The 16299-nt window shown below is 36.6% G+C and overlaps 1 protein-coding gene across 13 annotated transcripts in view; it reads left to right on the forward strand.

Annotated features, from left to right (window-relative positions):
* Cask (calcium/calmodulin dependent serine protein kinase) overlaps positions 1 to 16299 on the forward strand; it is a 309975-nt gene that overhangs the window by 268449 nt on the left and 25227 nt on the right. For 6 of the 13 annotated variants that reach the window (XM_051179168.1, XM_051179169.1, XM_051179171.1 and 3 more), the window contains 7 exons: positions 784 to 972; positions 5231 to 5309; positions 7119 to 7204; positions 9068 to 9136; positions 11695 to 11763; positions 13167 to 13202; positions 14770 to 14966. In XM_051179168.1, coding sequence (XP_051035125.1) covers positions 784 to 972; positions 5231 to 5309; positions 7119 to 7204; positions 9068 to 9136; positions 11695 to 11763; positions 13167 to 13202; positions 14770 to 14966 — 725 coding nt within the window. The remainder of the gene's footprint in view (positions 1 to 783; positions 973 to 5230; positions 5310 to 7118; positions 7205 to 9067; positions 9137 to 11694; positions 11764 to 13166; positions 13203 to 14769; positions 14967 to 16299) is intronic. The other 7 variants (XM_051179177.1, XM_051179178.1, XM_051179179.1 and 4 more) reach the window with 3 other exon arrangements.

A 16299-nucleotide genomic window follows, 5' to 3' on the forward strand; every position in this document is an offset into this window, starting at 1 on the left:
AAGATGACATACAGATGTCTGTAGAAAGAAATCATTTTTCTTTGTTAGTTGCAAAATGAATAAGTAACCATTTTCAACTTAGGCACAGGGATGTAGCTCGGTTGGTAGAGTGCTTCTCTAGAATTCACAAAGCCCTGGGTTACATCCCCAGCCCCACATGAACCAAGTATGGTGATGCACCCCTGTGATTCCGGAACTTGGGAGGTAGAAACAGAGGGTCATCCTTTCCTACTTAGTGAATTCAAGGCTGGAATACACAAGACACTATTTCAAAAAAAATGATAATAATCCAAAAAACAAAAATGAACAAAACATTTCAAATGTTTCCATTTTCAGACATGACGGATCAAGTAAAGGCACTTTTCACCAAACCTAACAACTTGAGTTTGATCCCTACAATTCACATGGTAGAAATAGAAAACTCCCACAGGTTGTTCTCTAACCTCCACACGAACACCATACCTCCTGTGTGTCCTCACATGTGTGTGCATACACATATACAAATGTGTAAAAAAAATTTAGACTTTCAATTTTGAGTTATATATGTATTGTATTTTAGAAAAGTGGTGTCATAAGTATATCTATACAGTTTAATTTTATTTCCTAACTCATGTTATAAATTGTCCTCATCCTCTGGGCTATATAAAAATATTATGGTAGACACAGTGGATGTCACTACATAATTGTCCATTCAGTTGTATGATATTACATATATTTGTGTAACAGATTTCTCCTAGAATGGTACTATAACTAATTCATTTCTACTTTCATTAAAAATGCCAGGCCTTACTTCAGACTCACGATGTAGTGGCACATGAAGTTTACAGTGATGAAGCATTAAGGGTCACACCTCCCCCGACCTCTCCCTATTTAAATGGTGATTCTCCAGAAAGCGCCAACGGAGACATGGACATGGAGAATGTGACCAGAGTTCGGCTGGTACAGTTCCAAAAGAACACAGATGAACCAATGGTAAGTAGGAAAAACTTGAGTAACAATTAGCTAACTTCAACCTGTACAGACTGCTACTCAAGGAGGAAGAGAAGGGTGAGCATGGATGGTACATGTAAAATATTAATAATAGAATATAACTATACTGTAATCATTATGTCTTCTTCATAGCTCTGAATTTCTCTGAAGATTCTATTTACATGACTTCTTCTGCCTGGAGACCCTTTAGAATGCATGCATTCCCTAAGGATGATACACTTCCTTTAAACCCTATATTTTCCAGTTTATAACATTGTACTCACAGTTATTTCCCTATTGATTTGGACTTCCATAGTTGGAAATGACAAATACCATACTTGAACTAGCTTACACAAGACGGGAAAGGCTTGTTTGTGTAAGCAATGAAAGACCAGGAATATATGCTACCCCCCGATTCCTCAAGCGTTGATAAGTTCATACCCATACCAAGCTAATTCAATACTTTCCCTGGAGTTTGTGGTCTTGCCAACAGAAGGAACATGAGTCGATTCTCTGCAGAGAAATTTGGGGGCAGACAGAATGAAAAACGTTGCCTATAATTGGTTTGGAGTCAGTTTCCCTAGCAATGAAGGTACATTCTGCCTCCTTTACTACTGTGCCTAAAAGGGTGTCTACAACATAATAGGTTCCTGTTCATGTTAGTTGAATTAATATAGAAACCTAGTAGCTTTAAGGGTAGGACCTCTGCTCTGCCATCATTTCCCTTATGAAAGTCAGTTTGACGTATGCATTCATTTATGACATTTTCCAGAACACTACTCTAAGTAACCATATATGCTTATTGAATGTAGAAACTGGAAATGAAAACTGAACATTACAATTGAATGTTAGGACCAACATCATTTTTGATAAACTATACTTTTCACAGTACTTCCCTAATCCTTCTGAGAGCTTCATAATAGGAACCATGCAAAATATGTATTTTGTGGCATGGTTCAATAAGCTAGAATATAAATTCTCAGGTAATTCCACGAAGTTTTCTGACAGAATGTTATATTCTTCAAAGAGGGAAAATTGAATGCCTACTGGTAACCACTTCACATTCAAGACCACCTTCCTATAAAGTGACCTTGTTAAGAGATATATAATTCTGGGCTCCATTCCTGTCCCCATGAATACAAATCTAATGAGTATGCTTAAGAGTCAGCATTATTTCACAGCTCCCTGTGTGATTCTTAGGACCAACCAGGTCTACTGCAAAAGTATGTTTATGAAAATTTGTCTTTTAATAGGGAATATTTGAAAACAAAATGTAAAATGGCTTAAATATAATTACAAAACAAGCTTCTGGCTCTCTCATCTGAAACAGATGAAATTATGAAAATATTAAATTACAAGTGAGAATTTTTTGAGACACTGAACATCAAGCAACAAAGGACAGAGATCTCTGAGAGAGAGACAGGAGGGCAGAGAGAAGGAGGACGCAAAGACAGCACACCTGTAATTGTCCCACCTTACTGCCCTCAGAGTTTCCAGGCCAGCGTATGGGAAGGGACTTGTGAAGCAAAGCAGGCAGAGTCCCTAGATGGAGGGAGCAGAGCTAAGAATCTAGGAAGACCAAAAGTGTCTTTCAAAAATGAACCAAATAAAAACATCTGTAGACACACCAATGCTAAAAGACTATAAAATCTCCTTCAAAGATACTTTGCATTAGGATGTATAACATGGAATATGGACTACAAGGGTAACACAAAAGGTCAAGTAGAAAGAAATGGCTGTGTGCTATTGGAAAGTTCTCACGAATGAAGTAGTATAGTATTACTCAAAGACAAATTGGTAGGCTAAATACTTACACTATAATAAAGTCAAATACAGCCACTAAAGCAGTAACATGAAGGGTTTTGGCTAATCTGGGTTGGGGAAGACTGAAAAGATGACTCAGTGGATAAGAGAACTTACTGAGTTGGGATCCAGCACGCATGTAAAAAGTCAGATGTACTTGCAACTGTAACACTAGAGATAAAGGACAGAGGAGCATCATTAGGACTTGTTGGCTGTCAGCAGACCCAAAACATACCATAATATACAACAGAATGAGAATAAGTCTACAAAAACACAGAAAAAGAGATTAAAAGGGAACACAACAAGAAGATATATTTATATCAAACTATGTTAACAAGCATACTAAATCTTGATAGTCTAAATTCTCCAATTAAAAAGCAGAGGTTGGCACACCTGTAATCCCAGCCCTCAGGAAGCAGAGGCAGGTGGGTCTCTGAGTTCAAGGCCAGCCTGGTGTACAGAGTGAGTTCCAGGACAGCCAGGGCTACACAGAGAAACCCTGCCTGGAAAAAAGCTAAGGTTGTCTGTCAGATTGATTTTGTAAAATGTAATCATCACATGCTACCTGTAAGAAATATATTTTATACAAAAAGAAAAATAGTTTCAAAATAAGGGTAGAAAATCCATAACATTATTCAGATGAAAGCTGAAGCAGCCATATTAATATCAAAGTCTATTCTCAGATCACAGTGAAGGTAAGTTGGAAATTAATAAACAGAAGCCAGATAGAGTGTTACACACCTATAATCCCAGTGCTCAGGAGGCAGTACCAGGAGGGTTGTGAATTTGAGCCTGGGCTACACAGCAAGTGTCTCAAAAAAAAGTGAAAAGAAAATTTAAGAAAGAAAATATCTCAAATACTTGAAAATTAACCACACTGTATCAACTTTTGTGTGATGTGACTGGAATAGTACTTAATACGGAGAAATATATAGCGCTAAATATGTATTTCTAACATTTTAATATATATTAAAGAACAAAAAATGTCTCAAATCAGTAACCTTGTATCAGATCTCAACCTTAAAACACAAATGAGAATAAATCAACAACAAAATAAGTAGAAGATATAATAAAAATTAATCAAAACAAATGATGATGATGATATATCACAATGGTAAAATATTGGCTTAGCATCTATGAGGCCCTGAATTCAATCCTCAGTTCTGAAAAAAAAAAAGGAGAAATTAGTGGAATAGAAAACAGAATTCAGCAGCACCAATCAAGCAGAAGATCAGGTTGGTCATGAAAGAATGACTATTGCATTAATGTTTCCTGTGGAGATGTAAACAAATGTCTGTCCACCCCAGACAGGCCTCAGATAATTAATTCTCCATGGACTTTCCCCAAAACAATGAAAAGGAAGTTTTTCCCAACTCATTCTGTAAAGCCATTGCTACCCTATAAAAACAGATAATAATATTACAAGAAAGTGCAGATTAGAATCACTCATGAATATAGGTAAAAATTGTCTAAACATAATTTTAGCAAAGCGAGTTAACAAAATATGAAAACACTAATATATGCTCATTTCAATGGTGTCTATACTAAAATATTAACATGGAAAACGTTATCCTAGTGTCTGTAGAAAGAGATGCACAAATACATGAAATGTCCCAAATCTTTAAAAAACAAAATGTTTTAAGTGGAGATTAAGCCTGGAATGCTGCTTTATTTATAACAGCCAAAATGGTAAGCAGTGCAGTGGAGGGATGGATGAACAAGTTGTTGCAGCTAAACGTTGCAATACTGTTCAACAAGAACAAAAGATATGTTACTGATAATAGAGCAAAATAATATAACAAAATGGTAGAATCTCAAAATAATTTATAAGTAGCCAAATGAATGTGGTTTATTTCTAGATAGTACAAACTTAGCTCTTTAGTCAAGGAAGGCCCATCAGTACTTAGAGTTAGGCATGAATGGAGAGCATAGAGCAATGGGAATAAATGACCACAAATAAGAGGAAACTTCTGAGGCTAAAACACAGTTACCATCTGATTGTAGTGAAAGACTCACACATGTTTGCATATGTTAAACTTCGCAAATTTTATAGTTTGAAATAATTTATATGGGTTATAAAATAAAACTTGTTTTGTGGAAGAAATGTAAGAGATATACTAATAGAAAGTATAGACTCTGGGCAGAAGTAAAATCCTTTTTTTAATAGCTGGCAACATAAAAGAAAGAGTGATGTAAAAAATCATAATCAAAAGAGTGAAAAGCACTACATAAAGTGCATGCATGCTATTATAGCAAGAAAAACACCAAGCAGCATTTCTATCTTAGAACAATTTTGTGTGTAAAGTAATGGAGTATCTTCATTTTCTACATATTGTCTAATAATTTTATAACTGTTCTAGTTAAAATCACCCACAGTAAAATCACAAATATAGTGTTTTTGCTTAACTGCACCCTCACCAACGTTTTTTTTTCCTTTTTTTTTTTTTTTTTTTTTTAGGGAATCACTTTGAAAATGAATGAGCTTAATCATTGTATTGTTGCAAGAATCATGCATGGGGGTATGATTCACAGGCAAGGTGAGTTCCATTTGTAATTCTTTCTTTACCATCCTTAATTCTTCCTATACCTACTGATTGAAGTGGGAGGAGCTGTGTGTTGCTTTTTTTATGATTCACATAAAAGAGCTCTTTGTCTTTGAGTTTCAGTCATTGTAGACCATGTTCCTAAGTTCCATCCCCAACACTGGAAATGAAATAAAGTAAAATGAAAACTCAAAGTACAATTATATATGGATCCCACCAGTTTTGATGCATAATGACTTATTGTCAGTATTCTTACATACCTATTATTTTTGTTCATTGATCCATGAGTGATTTACTATTTTTTATTTATCATATTTGAAGAGATTTTCTAGACATCTTTCTGTAATTTACTGCTAACTTAATTATGTTTATATTGTGGTCAGAGAGTGTGGTCTGTATGACACCATTTCTCAGAAGTTTTTAAGACTTTCCTAATGCCATTGCACATTAATCATTTTTGTGAATCTGTATTTATGAAGAACCTTTATTTTTTAACTTCTGCATACAGAGTTCCCTATATAATGATTGGCTTGGTGTTGTTAATGTTTTTGTTTAAATCTTCTATGTGTTGATTAATTTTTGTATGCCTGCCCTGCCAATATTTAAATATCCATTTATAGTAGTAGAATGTTTCAGTGTCTACTTATCGGTCTCTTTAGACCTACATATTTGACTATATGAATTAGGTACATGGGCCTCAAACTCATTGTGTAGCCAAGGGTGACTTTAAACTTGTACTCCTCCTGACTCTACCCCCTGAGCACTGAGATTAAGGTTGTGCACTACTTTGACCAGTTTTGATCACTATTTTTTGATAGACCATTAACATTTGTTGTAATGATTCTACTATCTTGCTTTCCTGGTTCATTTTTTGGAAGGTTTTTTGTTTGTTTGTTTGTTTGTTTGTTTCATTACCCCCTAATTACTAGCTTTTAATTTTAGCACCCTATTTTGTGATATTAGTGATTACCTTGAATCTTTAAACTTTCCATATATTCAAGTTAAACAATATGTTTATTTGTATGTGTGTGTGTGCATGTGTGCATGCGCTCCCAGGTGCACACATACACATGCCACAGTGTGTATGTAGAGGTCACAAAATAACTTGCAGGAGTCAGTTTTCCTTCCACCATGTGGGCTCCAGGGGTTGAGTGTCAGATTGGTGACAGGAGCCTTTTACTGCCTGCCCAGATTTCTTTTTATTTATCTTATTCTTCCTGGATGTGTATAGTAACACTTTCATCAGTTCAAGAAAACATTCAACTGCTCAAACATTGCCTCTTCTTCATTCTCTCTGTGCTTTCTGAATTTAAGTTAGATGTACATTAAACACTCTTGTATTCCATAGCTTTTTATATATATTCTTTATTTTTGTTTCCCAGTTTCCTTATGTCTTTATTTCTATGACCTATCTTATGTGTAATCTTTTGTTATGTCTTCCAGTTCACTGAAACTCTCCTCAGCCATGTCTGAACTCTTATCCATTTATTAACTTATATCATCATTTACGTTTTTGTTTTAAAAGTACTAGTCATTTGTCTTATTTTCACTTCTGCCTGCTCATACATGGGTTGTCAACAAATTTCTTTGGCCGTCCATCAAAACTGCTTTCTGAAAGTAGATCTGTTTAGATGGTTTTACTACAGGAAAGTTAAATAATTCTGCAGCCAAACATGACCCTGCCTCTGAAACATTGCCTTTTAGATATGTAACTTATTTTTTATTGCATTAATACCTTTGGCTTTTCATTGTTATAAAAACATTTACTCCTTTCAGTTTTATAATTGTGTATGATTTTTGTAGGTACTCTTCATGTCGGTGATGAAATTCGAGAAATCAATGGCATCAGTGTCGCTAACCAAACAGTGGAACAGCTACAAAAAATGCTTGTAAGTAAATGAAAGTTTTCCCTTTTCTATGTTCATTAGCTCTATTGTTCTGTTTATAAATAAGACTCGAGATTCAAAGGCTAGAGTGGAAACCTGCTAGCTCAGAGAGATTAAGTAGCACCTTGCTAACCTTCTCTCCTTGCTGGCATCTTCCAAAGAGAGCATCCTTCTGCTCTGCCAAAAACAAAACAAAAAAGCTCTACACCACTCTATAAATCACTCCCTACTCCGTCCAGTGCATCTCTTTATCTCTTCCAGGTGCCCTCTTGGTGCTCTATGATTACTTTCTGTTAACTAGTTACTAACTCAGGCTCCTGACCCAAGGTTAATTGTATTTAATTAATGCAAATGCAAACTCCGGGTGCACAGTGTGATTGAATATCTGCTAACATCCATGAGATTTTCGCCTTCCATAATAGCGTGTCTATCAGTCTTCTCGATGTTTAGTTCCTGTTAATGAGCCATGATGATAGCTCTATTAATTTACTTTGTGAAAACATACAGAATATAGGGGATGGAAAGATGCCTCAGTGGGTAAAAGCACTTGTGAGAGTACCTGAGTTTGGATGTCACACCCATGTAAAAAGCAGGGCATGGGCTCATCTGCCTATAACCTCCCAGCATTGTTTCTGGTGGAGACATGAGGGTAACTGAAGCTTGCTAGCCTAACCAGCCTAGTTCCAGGTTCAGGGAGAGGCCCTGTCTCAAAAACATATGGTGGAAAGTAGTAGAATGGACTACTCAACATGTTCATCTGGCATCCACAAGCAAGTGCTGGCATTCACATACCCACATGCACATACATCGAACATACATACAACCGTATTTCCACTCGTACCATACACCCACACTAAATAGATATTTAAAAACACACACTGTTCTTCAGTCATAATCAGAATGCTGCTTATACCATCATGTATATGAAGTTGAACTTGTGCCATGTTCATTAAAAATTGACAACTAGGAAAATGTTTTAATTGCAATGGATTTGGAACCATTTTGCCTGCCATTAGCAGTGTGACCCTTTCATCCTTCATCTGATTCTTACCAACCAGATATTTACAGCAAAACCTTCCTGATATGTACTGATGTGAACTAGTTTCTCACTGACCTCAAAAGGTTCCTGACATAGTAATATCAGAAACCTCTTTCCTGTTTTGCTGAGTCATGGCCAGCTGTAGTGTGTCTCTCTATAACACAAGGGGGTAGAAAGTCACTGTAGGCCAGGCCATTATTGACTGTACTCAAAAAAAAAATCTGTACTGAAATTAGGCCTTCAATAACGAGCATTGACTCTGTTGACAGACCCCCCCCCATCTGTGTTGTTTGTTGTAGCAAACAGGAAAACGTTTGTTTCATGCCCTGGGTCCTTCTTTCTGCTACAGGGCAGCAGCTTCCCGTATAATGAATAGCTATTAGGCATGAAGTAAGCTTCCAAGACTTGCTGTAATAAAAAAGAATGCCAAAATTAATAAAGTATAAGAGCAGTTTTATGGCACTAGCACTGGACAGTATCATATTATACAGGATTTTTATGTAATTACTTACTCTCTTGTTTAGTTCAGTATGTAGTCTTTTTTTTTTTTTTTTTTGGTAAGGTATTGTCACTTCGATAACCATCAGAGATCTGTAAGACCATTCACTGCTAGGTACAAGATAGTCAGCCTTGACTTCACTGGCCTTTCCCAGAAACTTCTACCAGTAACCTGAGTGGTTCCTGCCTTATAGTGACTAGGGGTTTTTTAGGGCTGTATGCTGTCAGATGGTGCATACTAATTGCACCCACGTATTTTGAATGGTTTTGCCTGTATTTCATTTGCACCATGTGTTTGCATGAGAACTCTCCTCTTTTCCCCCCCCCAGAGGGAAATGCGGGGGAGTATTACCTTCAAGATTGTGCCAAGCTACCGCACTCAGTCTTCATCCTGTGAGGTAATAACTCTAACAAGCCCCACCCCATCTCTTCTGAGTTCTTAACTAACTGTCTGCTGATGGCTGAATGTTTTTGCTTTCTGGGAAATTGTTTCTGCCTGTGCTGTTAGATCACTGCACACCAATTTTACAACGAAGATAACGGAACAGAGGAGGTCCCACCCACCTCCTCCGCCCCAATTCCATGCAGATATCTTCAGCCTTTCCGCAGCCAAACCTAAGCCAAATATAGGAAAGCTGCAATAACATAAAGCTTGATAAAGAAAAAAAAAATGAAATCCCCGGGGCAAAAAATAAGCAGTGTTTCCAGGAAGTCCATGCACTTCCCTTGTTAAGAAATTTCACAGGTAGTTCTTCTTTCCAAGAATCTGAGGAGTGATCAACTTCTGTCTAGATACTGATGTTTGAATGACTGGCCCGATGAATTGGCAACTGACTTCATGGCAGGGATGTAGGTTCTTGCAACCTTTTGTAAAAGCCTACATATTTGAAATATCAAATGACTCATAAACAAATACCTTTTGTAGAGTAACAACACCAAAGTTTCTTAAATCAGGTTTATCCTCTACCAATTAAAACTCTTTCAACTTACATTTTTTCAATTTTATGTTGTTCATTATAGTAAAAAAATCTATTCTTTCTATATTGAGAGACACAAATCATCATAACAGTATCATTCTTTGGTTATAGCACATCCAGCTCAGATATTATTTATTGAAGCTTATTTTAAAATTTTTCTTATGGATCTTCCAAATATGTTATTATGAAGTATAAGAGCTGGGGAATATAACTCAGTGGTAGAATGCTTGCCTAGCATGTGTGAGGCCCTGGGTTCAATCCCTGTCACTGCAAATAAATAGGTATGAAATTTATATTTTCTAAAGGTAATTTTTAAGGGCTAGTGCTAACTTACTAGATTTGTGCTTAAGAAAATTTGAAATGGAAATTATACGTTTCAAGACTCAAATGATACTGCACAATTCACAAAAAAAAAAAACAATTAGAGGGTACATATTTATCACCTAAGCCTATTCAACTTATATATAAGAATCTGTGCTTTTGGCTAGTAGATTTTTAGTGAGCCAGTGACAATTAAAATGTCTATTTTGTTGGGTCTTGAGCTCCTCTTGGTGGCTTCCTATGGAATGTCAGTTAATAATATATTTCAAAACTTTGCAGAACTTGTCCAGCTTCAAGATTGTTACTTAGAGTATGAACCATTCAGGCAAAGAGAGAATAGCATGCATAAATTTTCATAGATAATTTAAACACTCTAAAACCATAAGTTTTCCTCACAGCATTTCTCATGTATTGAAGGAACTGAATAAATAAATTGGGTGGGGGTGCTAACCAGAAGATATTGTTAGTTATTGATAAAAGTTTCTCTCTTCTTTTCAAGTGGTTGAGCTAGTTTGAGGAAGACACACGTATTATACATATAAATTCTATACCTTTGAATATTAGGGGGAAAGTAATGATTCCTTTGTCTTATTCTGCTCACCTGCAACATATAAACACATTGGTCCTTGCCCCCCCAAACACACACACACACACACACACACACACACACACACACACCCCTGGGCTTGGCCTCTTCTAGCTATCGCATGGGCTTTACAAATGAGGGCTCATACTTCCACCATACCCTGCTAACTTGAATCACCAAGGGTGACAAATAGAGATCAAGCCACTCAATATTATTTGAGAATGTACCTCTAAAGGATCTCATTCTATTTCAGACTGACAAATTCTAGAAGTTTTCTTCCAATATTCTAGAAAAATAACTTTAGTGTTCATAAGGAACTCTTAAAAATTAAGTATTCAAAGCCCTTATTTCCTTCTCTTAGCTCTTTTCATTAAGTTGATTTGAACACTGAGGAATGGAACCTGTGAAGGATTCTGAGTGGGTTGAATAGCAGAGAGATCTGAGAGTGTGGCTAAAGAGAATGCTGTGTCACCTAGGAATTTGGCCAGAAGTAGAACATTGTTGCATGGAGTTACCATTTTACTCAGTCTGCTAAAATGAGTCTTTTATGCCCATTAGTACTACTTATTCTAGAAAGGTCTAAGTTGATTACATGTGAAGTCTTTCTCTTAGGTTCATTAACTCTCAATGGAGTTACTTGGTAGTTCTTGACAGTGGGTCCCTAAAAACCGTTGCCTACTTCTCAAACCTATTCTTTAATATAAAACTAGGCAGTTGAGCTCCTTAGCGCAATCCTACTATAATATTTATCATCATGAAATATTTAGTAGGATTTTAATATCACTCTCCTGGAGTCCAAATAAAAAAGCAAAGATTGTAGAATTTGGGATACAGGAGAAAAGTAATCATTCATGAATGGCAACACTGTCCTCACTTATAATACGGGAATCTTCAAAGTACAAAACAAAGTTTTGTTCATCCTTCTGTGAAATCATGCAAGTGAGTCAGTAAGACACCTCTTAGAGCATTAGCCTCAAAGGAAACGGTTGTGAGACTGTGGTTGTAACTGTTGATGTAAATATCTGTTTCTGTGCTGCTCTTCTGTGTTAATGAACCTTGTGTCTTATTTCAGAGAGATTCCCCCTCCACTTCCAGACAGTCCCCTGCTAATGGTCATAGCAGCACTAACAATTCTGTTTCGGTAAGAACTCTAGCTCCACACAGCCAAGTGTGACAATTTTGTTGGTGCTCACCTGCCATGAGTGTTTAGTTACATGTGTTCAGTGGAAAGAATGTCTTCTGCAGGCAAACAAGGCTACCGCAGCTGCAACGCAGTTTTACTCCTGGAAAAACCTTCCTCAACATTTCCTTCTCCTTCAAAATCAGTTACATTTGAAGAAACATAGTTCAAGACTGCTATAGTTGTTCTAAACTACCTCTCCACCTCCCCACCACGACTGCTCAAAGGAATAAATAGAATTGTGTTTAAATTTCTTTAAGAATTTTTTAATGAAAAAAAAAAGATGAAGAAATGTAAGGGATTTTTTTTGCAGAATAAACATTTGGGTGTTCTTGGGTTTTATGGTTTTCCATTCTGAGGGATATCAGCAACATGTTGTAGTTTCCGCTATCTAAGTTTACGAATTGGTGTGCCCTCTTGTTATTGTGGTACGTGCACATATTTTTTGTGAATTATAAGCCTTGCCTGGATATGAAAAGCAAAAGGAACTGGCTTCAAACTGCACTTAAGCCACGCTGGTATCACATCTTTAACACAAAGTACGTATTTGACTTGAACTTGGAAAGTTGCTGTTTTTCAGAACTCTCCATTCTGGATGATAGAAAGAATTGTTTAATCAAACAGAAGCATTTGCATGTGCAGGTTTGCCATTTTTCGAGATAGCACGTTGCTAAGTTGCTGCTGCTGCTGCTGCTGTTGCTTCTGCTGCTGGTCAGCCAGCTGCAATTACAAGAGCTCGAATGCAGCAGGGTTGCCTTTGGTCCTGACTTCTAATTTGCCCTTTAAGAATATATCGACCTTTTTTATCAAATAAAGTAATAAATCATTCAAAGATCATCTCAAATGGAATGATATCCCAAGTATCTAAGTAAGAAAATTTGTTCAAGAAAATTACTCCTGTGTTGCCAATGTGAATCTAGGCTCCCAAAGAATTCCTTGTTAACAATAACATGTAACGCTTTTAAGATGGTAAAAAGCCATAGACCCATTAAAATTTTCAAAATCTAAACGGTTGCAGTGAAGTTGAAAAGGACAACCGTTCTTTTGTGCTCAGGAGTTTTTGTAATAGGCTGTTTGAACCGCAGTGGCTTTTGTGTTGAAGATGCTGAGTTGTTTCTTAAGAACACATTTTCTCTCTGCTTCAACTTACCTGCTTTCTTCAGCTTGCTGCTAAATGGCCTGGTTTTGATTTTTTATATATATATATAACTCAACACTTCTGAGAAATGTAATAATGTATATGATCTCTTTACAACTTAAATCTAGTTCATTTTTAACCATATCGTAACAGAAACACACAAATTACTTTGTACTCTTGACAAGTAAATGAAAATTTTTTCTCCTGGGTTGGCTTTATTCTACAGGACTTGCCGTCAACCACCCAACCAAAAGGACGACAGGTGAATAGATACCCTCTATAGAAACTTCTCTAAACTGAGCTAATAGTCAATCCTTTATTAACCCTTTCCATCCCATAATGTCTGCATTTTGGACCATAACATTTGAGCATTCAAAGCTTGTACCATTTCATTTTAACACATTATACATGACTAATTCTCTATAAAGATTTTTTTCTTCACACCTCTGTAGCTGTGATGGTTATTGTAATTTCAACCTGATCATTTTTTGCTCACAGTAAGGAGTTTGGCCTTAGAGAGTCTTACCTTCCTCTGGTGCATATAGAATTCCAAATATAAAGTCATGCCTTAACAAACATTTTAAGGGATTTTTCTGACATTAAAAGCTAAGTTAAAATTAAGTCTGTTATTTGCCTGTGTATGTCGTAAAGCTACTTATAATGAAAAACAGCATCAGTATTCTGGCCTTCATCCTGATATACCTGTGCTAGTTTAGAAATGCTAAGTGCTATGCAGTATCAGCAGGTAACTTTCAAAGAGCCAGCACTTTTACAGTGTTGATTTTAGGTACAAATGTAGAGATCTGTTCATTTTTAAGGGCTAGATTGTTAAAATAGAAATATTACACAGTAGTTCCAAAGCCTTCAGGTTGGTTTTACCGCCACTTAAATATAACTATTTAAACTTAATATCAAAAGATAGAATCATGGGTTTTTTTCCTTGAAATGCTAAAAAATAAATCTGATTTTAAGTTAAGAACTAAGAACTGTATAAATTAGTAATTGGTAGACTATGCCCACAGTTTAGTCTCAGAACTGCATAACTCAGGCAACCTTGTATACAATACCTTATTTTAAAACACTCAGAATTCCATTCATTCATAAAATGCTGCTGTGTTATAACCTCAGTTTGCTATTATGTCTCCTAAATTCACATACCATAAAGCTCAGGGCTTTAAACCATGCATGCTTTGATGCTGTGTGTAATGATTTCAAGTGTTACATTGGCAAAGCAAGTGTTCAGATTCATCTTTATTTTCCCACAAGAGTAAAACACAAATACAAAGCCAAAATTCCTCTAAAGAAATAAAGCTGTATTTTGAACTCTTTAATAATGTTTGAGTTACATATAGCTTTATCTGCAATGTATAGGCACACTGTCAGTTGTCATGACAGCATCCAGCAGCAAGATACCAACACAGAGAGTTCTTGCTACTTTAAGATATAAACCTACCCTAAATGCTAGTGTCCATGCCTTCAGGGCTGCCTCATGGTATTGACAACATATCCATACCATCACCATAGTCACAGCAAGTTTTAAAATTGGTGAGCATACTGCTCTATAATTATACACCTATCCTATTACTAAAAGCATAATTCATTCAACAAGTATTTTAAGTGTTCCTTTTAATTATAAATCGCAAAGTCGTAGCTGTAATCATTAGATGTGGCACCCTGTTTCTTGTGTCCTATTACCATACATCGTTTCAGTTTTCACCATCTGATGTCCTATTTGTGTTGTAAGTGTAGATGTGTGGCTATTACATTATTGCTCACCATTTTCCTTCACATCACTGTGGCCTCCTTTCTTACAAACTCCTGTTTTATAGATCTATGTAAGAGCACAATTCGAATATGATCCAGCCAAGGATGACCTCATCCCCTGCAAAGAAGCTGGCATCCGATTCCGAGTTGGTGACATCATTCAGATCATTAGTAAGGATGACCACAACTGGTGGCAGGGTAAACTGGAAAACTCCAAAAATGGAACTGCAGGTCTCATTCCTTCTCCTGAACTTCAGGAATGGTATGTTTTTGTTTTTTTTTTTTTTTTTTTTTTTTGTGATGAAACAATACCCTCTGTTCCAGTCAATTTCATGTTTTGCATTATAAAACCTGCTTGATAAATCCTTTGCTTTGCTAACTATACAAAATACGGATCAGAGATCAAATCCAAAAAATAAGTTGTCCAAGAATTCTCAGTACTCAGCTGCTAGTCAGATACTGGTTCCACTTAGATCAGCACGTGAGTGAGGAAAGGAGGCTCAGAGACAAGCTGAATGACTAGTCTCAGTCATTTGCGCAGAGCCTTTAACTCCACTGTTCTAATCTTTTTAGAATGGCATTTTCTTCCAGATGTAGCTTCTTTTGTCCCTTTATATTATTTCATGACCATCCCACAACATCAGGAAAAAAAATCTTCAAGTGTCACGACTCAGCGTCACTAAGAGTATTTAAAGATGATGTGACCTATTCTGCTGTTGGGAGAAAGGACAATCAGAAGCTTTGTTCTTTGCCTTACCATTCTTTAAGAATGGTCTTTCTAGCTAAGAAGTAGATGCTTGCCTGGCATGCCCTGGGTTCCATCCACAAAACAAGAGACAGAGGAGGGGGAGATGACCTATTCTGTTAGAAGGCTGAACTTGTGAAACAGGTTGAAGTCAGACAGGCATTTCAGACACTGTTTTTTAACTGAGAGACAAGAGGGTGTGTCTTGCCCTCTTAAGTATTTGGCCAATATCTACCAGAAATCTGATACCAAAAAAGGTAAAGTTAATGCCTGGGTTTGGTTTTGTATAACTGTTGTAATTTTAAAAGGCAGCATATGAATCAGGCATTGGTGGCACACACCTTTAATCCCAGCACTTGGGAGGCAGAGGTAGGCGGATCTCTGTGAGTTTGAGGCCTATTGAGCGAGTTCCAGGACGGCCTCCAAAGCTACACAGAGAAACCCTGACCCCGGGGGTAGGGGGGTGGGATGCACATGAGAGAAAGATATCATGCAACAGAGCTTGGGTGAAGAGATTTTTTATTTTCATAGTGACTTTGAGGTCAGCCTGGGCTACATGAAACCTTGTTTCTAAGAACAAGAAAAAATGTCAGGCATGGTAGTGCACATTTGCTATCCTAGTACTTGGAGGTGCAGGCAAGAGCATACAGAGTTCAAGTAATCCTTGACTTACATAAAGACTCTGAGGCCACACTGAGATAAATGAGAACCCATCTCAAACAAAACAAAATAAAATTTACTAAGGTATTAAAGAAGAGACAGATAAACACTCCATTCATGGGCTATAAGACTTAATATTGTAAAAATGTCTATCCTTGCTATATTAATTGTACCAATGCAATCTCAATCA

This window comes from Phodopus roborovskii, unplaced genomic scaffold (assembly GCF_943737965.1).
Source record: "Phodopus roborovskii unplaced genomic scaffold, PHOROB, whole genome shotgun sequence".
NCBI classification, from domain to species: domain Eukaryota; kingdom Metazoa; phylum Chordata; class Mammalia; order Rodentia; family Cricetidae; genus Phodopus; species Phodopus roborovskii.